General features: G+C 37.2%; 1 protein-coding gene across 1 annotated transcript in view; it reads right to left on the bottom strand.

Moving 5' to 3' along the window:
* Positions 1–1,015: 1,015 nt before the first annotated feature.
* The window catches only part of LOC147698257 (uncharacterized), a 955,135-nt gene continuing 950,150 nt past the window's right edge, over positions 1,016–6,000 (bottom strand). The window contains exon 5 of the mRNA XM_086936205.1: positions 1,016–3,177. Within this exon, the coding sequence (XP_086792331.1) occupies positions 2,804–3,177 (374 nt within the window). The 3' untranslated portion in view covers positions 1,016–2,803. The remainder of the gene's footprint in view (positions 3,178–6,000) is intronic.

Below are 6,000 nucleotides of genomic sequence, written 5' to 3'. Positions count from 1 at the left end.
TCTGATTCTCAAACAGTGGCCCTGCATAGTTCACCAATGCCCTCATACAAGTAAGTATAATGGGTCCCATTTCCTGGTTTAATAGCACTGAACAACTATACTTGGGGGTGCGATGGCCTCCTCACTCCCTGAAGTAAACCAGGAATAATACGGGCCCTATTCACAGAAGTAAACTGAGATGAATGTCTAACATTTCTTTCTTTCGGTATTCACAAAGGGCATTTGCGAGTAGTAAAGTTAGACTTTTGTCTCAATTTTGGTCTCAGTGAAACTTAAGACTTAAACTTAGAGTTTAATTGAGACCAAAGTCTAACTTTACTACTCGTAAATGCCGTTTGTGAATACTGAAAGTCGCAAAGTTAGACTTTTGGCAGTTTACCTTTGTGAATCAGGCCCTACAAGTTTAAGTCCAAGAAATAACTTGTATCGTGCCTGAGTTTTTTCCATCCAGGCATACACAGCACATTTCTTTCCACTGTAGTCCTTTGATAGTCTTGTGTTTTCGTACTATGGGGTCCACTGTATATACAATAAATACTGAATCATAAATTGGTATTTATAACAATTCAACATTTTCCTTCACTGTTTACTGATAGGTATCCGCCTGGTTTGCAAAGCAGATTTAGAAAAAGTCATCTTCTGAAAACTTGACACAAGTTGGTGTGTTCCTGAATTTGCAAACCACTTTGCAACTACTTAACAAATCGAACAATGAATCGCAAAATTGTTTTTCTTAGTGGAACCCTTCACATAGGATACAAAACTGGAAACTGAAAGGGCTGATCGGTCTTGAGGGATGGACGAGGTTGATACTGAGAAAGAAATATGTATATATGATTGTACTGTATGCAATGTTATGTGCCATGCTAAAAACATTAAAAGATATTTTTTTAAGGACATGGAAACTGAACACTGTTGCTGTTCTGTCCAATTCTTTGCTACTTTCGCATAACATACTTGACAACTAAAGAATTGGAATTATGCTGTATTTGACACTAGAAATGAAACCACAACATGGAATTCAGAACATTTATTGCAAGAGCTGAATAACTGTAAATAACGTTGAACTGGCAAAGCAGTCACAAGGATAACTGTTTAGATACTTATTCTGTCAAAGTCATCAAACACCCCTCACAAACTGACATAAGTACTGCAGTAAGCAATGCACCCCAACCCATTTTATGCCTCAATACCAAGAAAAGAAAAGAAAAATGTGAACTGCATTACACAAACTAACTTTTTTTTGGTAAAACGAAATTAAACATCAGAATTGGAAACATGGTGTTGGAAATATATTTTAGTTGTGGCATAAGAAAAAAAGACTTTTTTTGTGGAAGGACATAATTTTGCATGCAATTCATTTGTTTAAATTGCCTGTCATGCCGTAACAAAAAACATGTAAGAAATGTTTTAATTTGGATTTGCTTGTACGTGCAACTCAGAGCTTATTCACGTGTGAGTTCACTCGGTAAGTTTGACGGAAGTGATATGACGCTGGTAGTCGCCAGGCAGTGGCTGATAAAGTTAACATTTAGTTCAATAGTAGATATGTGAGATAATACCCTTTCCCCTATCCAGTCTACCAGGGGAATGATATGTTACATTATGAAGGCACAACACGTTAAATATTTGTTGGCTATCTTCTAAAAACACTTGTGTTACTACCTCACTAGCACAAATTATCATTAGCACAAATGCTGCTATGCGGCAATGAAAACTGTTTTTAGCATGTAAATATAATCTTTTTTTTGCATTCAATTTCTTATGTTTCCCAATTTGAATAACAGGTAAATATTTGATATGGCAAAACAACAATCCCATTGCTTTATGGTTCATTGCTTTGAGAGATTCCAGAACCCCCCCCCCCCCTCCACCTCACAACGTTTCATTACCCAAAACAAATCCTTTTTTGCATTTCATTCTAACTTTCACATTTGCTATGCATCTTCGGAACTACCCACATATAACTGGTTTTAACAACCATTGTAGGTGTTTAACTTTTGTAAATTAGGAAAACAGTATACATTAGCAGATGTTTAGCGGCATTTGCAACCAAACAGAAGTTTGACATCCTATCTTTTAACACAAGTGTTTTGAGTTTCTTTTTTAACATTGTGTGAGACATACTACGGGCACAGATACACCACCACGAAAGAAGGGAAAGAAATCAAACAGGCAAATGAACAAAGCTTAAAAACCAACCATGAAGCACAGTATTCTGCTACATTGTATTTTTAGGTGATCGTTATAAGTACACAAAAGTTGTTAGTAATAATTTGATTATATTTACAAAAACCGGAACACCGATCACTTACAAGTGTTCACTGACATTGTTAATAGCACGTTAGGTATAGCGTGTATAGATTTATTCCTTTTCTTTTAAATGATGATGTCCAGTATGACTGTCCCAGTAGAGATTAAACAACAACACAAGATCACACACTTCTAACTTGATATGCTTTTCATCTATAGCAATCCAGTGGCATTAGAATTTATTGTCCTTTGCAGTGACTCAGCCTTTGTTCCAAGCAGTAGTTCAGGGCGAATATATGCTCAGTTTGAAGAGCTCTTTGTCATGTTTGTCCACTTCTACTCAGTCAACTCACATCAATTCTGTGGAAACACATGTCGCTTGTGTTTCAGGTCGTCATAACAACCGCGTTGCTTAGAAAAAAAGGTATGCATATTTGTTGCTACAGGAGGCGAAGCATAGTTCTAGGTGACTAGTCAGTACATAAAGCTTTGACGCACAGTATTAGCAAGTCTAGGTAGGCTAAAATCACTGGTCCAAAGCAGCCATGTTTTATAGTTGGTGTTCTTTTGGGCTATCCGCCACGCCTGCAGCTTGTTTAAAAGACTTCAAATTAGACAACGGAATATCAGTCACATGACTGCCAGTATTGTACTGGCCTTCACTGTTAACATACTGCTTTCGGTCACTGAACTGGTTCCTGTTGTTGTCTTCTTTCCAGGTCCTGGTCAAGGTATGTCCATTTACCAGTTGGTCTTTCCTTATCCATTCCTTTTGAGGGGCAAATGTGGAAAGTGGAGACTTTGGCTGTGGAAATGGGCCTAAGCCTGGTGGCATCCAGCAGTTATCTGAGTGACCCAAAACCAGGCATTCTTGCGTGCACATCTCTGTAGCTTCTGCTAATCCCCTTGGCCCAAGAGGTTCATCTACAAAAAACACAAAGAAAAAAACAACACTTGAAATACATTTGTAGAAGAATGTTGTACAATTGTAAGTCTTAAAGGATGAACTATGTGAAATTCAACTTGCAGGTTTACTCTAGAGTTTGTTTATTTGTGTAAAAGTCATTTCACAAGTATTGCCAGTAGCTGTGGCAATTTTTGCAGGCATCTGAAAAGAACGAATCACATACTATAAACTTGATCATTCAGACACTTATATTTTTTCCAATTTCAATGAGAAGTTATTGAGCATAGATAACATTTTCTAAAGAGTATCAGAAACACCCAGTTGGACTTTCTAAGCTACTCATGTTTGAAACAGAACAACTTGAGTACTCTTAAAAAATGGAATATGAGCTCCTTTTGCTACTGCTAAGAGACCTATATAAGATTGTGACATGTGCTACCATTACTGACTTCAGCCTCTATCTGATAGTTTGAATCATAAACATCTAAGGGATTAACTAAACAACAAGTCCCAGAATGCTAAGTGATATTGCTTGAGAAGCCAGCAAGGTTGCCCTTATAACACTTGAAACTGTGACATTTATGCATCCATTTAGCAATATGTAACTCAGTAGTAGCACTGTTTTTTTTGTTCACTTGAATTTGCAAATGTGAGACTGTAGTCAATATTTATTTTTTCATTTTACATAGTATTCGTTTCAAAATTGTGTTTTTAGTTTTTTGGACATGCTCACAATTTTTCACTCCAAGTGTGACTGTCATATTGATGTAACCTTGAATAAAACACGTTTTTAAATGGTTTGGTTTCAAATAGGATTATGTAAAAATCAAGAGGGAAGGAGAGGGAATGGAGGTCGTGACTCACGGTCCTCATATAGAGAGTCACAATCAAGAGAGAGTCAACCATGAGTCATCCAGGGTGGGCCCACTGAATTTAAGGGAAAGACCTCTGAAAGGCTCCGGAGGACGTCAATAGGTCTTGTGCCGAGTGGAGACCCATGATGACAATGTGATTACTGGGCACACTACCCTCCAGAGATCCCTGTGAGTCATTAGACATCCACTAAATAGGTGGACCCTCTTCTACGAAAGTTTATTAAGGCAGTGTACTGTGTATGTGTGTGGAGTGGAGCGGTATGGATGATTGCCAGCCACCCTGGTATCAATAGGAACATACTGATCCTGATGAAATCTAATGGATTGGGGTACATGGTAGAAACTAGTGATGATCCTTAAGGGCCAAGGAGCGATAGTAATTCCAACTAGCCAGTTGTCTCCAGTTTTTAACTTTGCCAGAAGTACTTGTGAATAAATATTAATTTGGGCACAACTTAGGCAAATTTAAAGACGACTGTATATAGATACCACACCATATTTCCTTAAAAAGTGCTCCATTGTGAGTAAAAGGGTCGCGCAAATCCCCTGAACCTCAGACGGTCAGGAAGAACTTGATGAAGTGTGTCACTAGATAACATTCAGTGAGTGAAAGTTTCTATAAGAAAACAGTTTTTACCCTATATTAAGTGGGGCCACAGAGGATGACTCAAGGTTAAAAAAAGATTATTCTGCAACCAGAAGAATACATTTCTTAAAATAAATTAGGATGCATTCAAACATTGTTAATCTTAAAAACTGGTGAAGGAAAATACCACTATGGAGATCGCAAACACCACCTTTGCTCTCTCTGTCTGACTGATAAGTGAAAATCACTGTTCTTAATGTTTTTACCAATTACAACTATGGATTGAATCAGTCTGAATCTTCCAAGTCATTAGTTATTTCATGATTTATAGGACCTGCAGCATTTTGTGGGAAAAGGACATATTATTTACCAACACAAAATAATTCACTAATCAAATACGACACATAGAAGAAAATCTTGCTGTATTCCCATTTTGAAGCAGGTCCTAAAGCAGTTAATTTATTTAGTACTTATTTATATATTCATGTATTTTCAGATTAAATTAGCACTCAGTCAATGTGAAGTATGAAGATGCTTTACAATGACAATATTGTACAGCCTCAAAATAATGAATTACTTTTGAGTGGTAATAAAAGAGGACCAGGATGAGGGGAGGGGGTGTTCTGATAGGTTGCAGAGAGGGAAGTAAATAGGAAAACAACTAAAACAGAGTGACAAGGTACATATATACCTTCTTAGTCACAGGAAAAAGTGGGAGGAAGGAGGAGTATATCTACGATCCAGAAAGGAACACCACAAGAAGTGCAGGCCATAACGGATAGTTGATGATACACTTAGGGCTTTTGAGTCAGATGTAGGCTGAAGACATGAGTCTTTAGATGCCAATGAAATGATAAAAGAGGGTGAGTTTAGTCCTGAGGTGAAGATGGTGAGAGTTCAATAGAAGAGCAGTCTCTCCTGAAGGGGATTGATGCTGGCTATGCATTTTGAAGCTTGGTATTTCCAGCAGAAGAATATTTTGCTTCCGAGTACTCTCAAACTGTCTGATATTTTGAGGAGGTTAAAAGTATGCTACATTCAATAGGAAGAGAATGTAACTTGATAACTATTGGAGCGATGTGACCAAACAGTTATAGACATTCACTAAATATGAAATATATGCTACTTTATTGTAGCCCTTTGGGATTGTACCTCAAGAAATAAAAGGATGAGAATTCTTATTTTTGCCTTTCCTTATATTAATTGTACATGGTGTGAACAACACTGTAGAAAGGCAATGTCCTTTGTACATAAAAATGTTTGAGCTGTTACCACAAACCACACATTGATAGTCTCCAGCTTTTCGTATCTATATGTTTCAAAATTCAAAAACAGGTATACAAGAAGAGGTCATGTATACATCCCAGTGCTTAATTTTC

Source organism: Lissotriton vulgaris, chromosome 8, assembly GCF_964263255.1.
Source record: "Lissotriton vulgaris chromosome 8, aLisVul1.2, whole genome shotgun sequence".
Lineage (NCBI taxonomy): Eukaryota > Metazoa > Chordata > Amphibia > Caudata > Salamandridae > Lissotriton > Lissotriton vulgaris.
The sequence above is the reverse complement of the archived record's forward strand: the minus strand, read 5'-3'. Positions and strand labels throughout refer to the sequence as shown.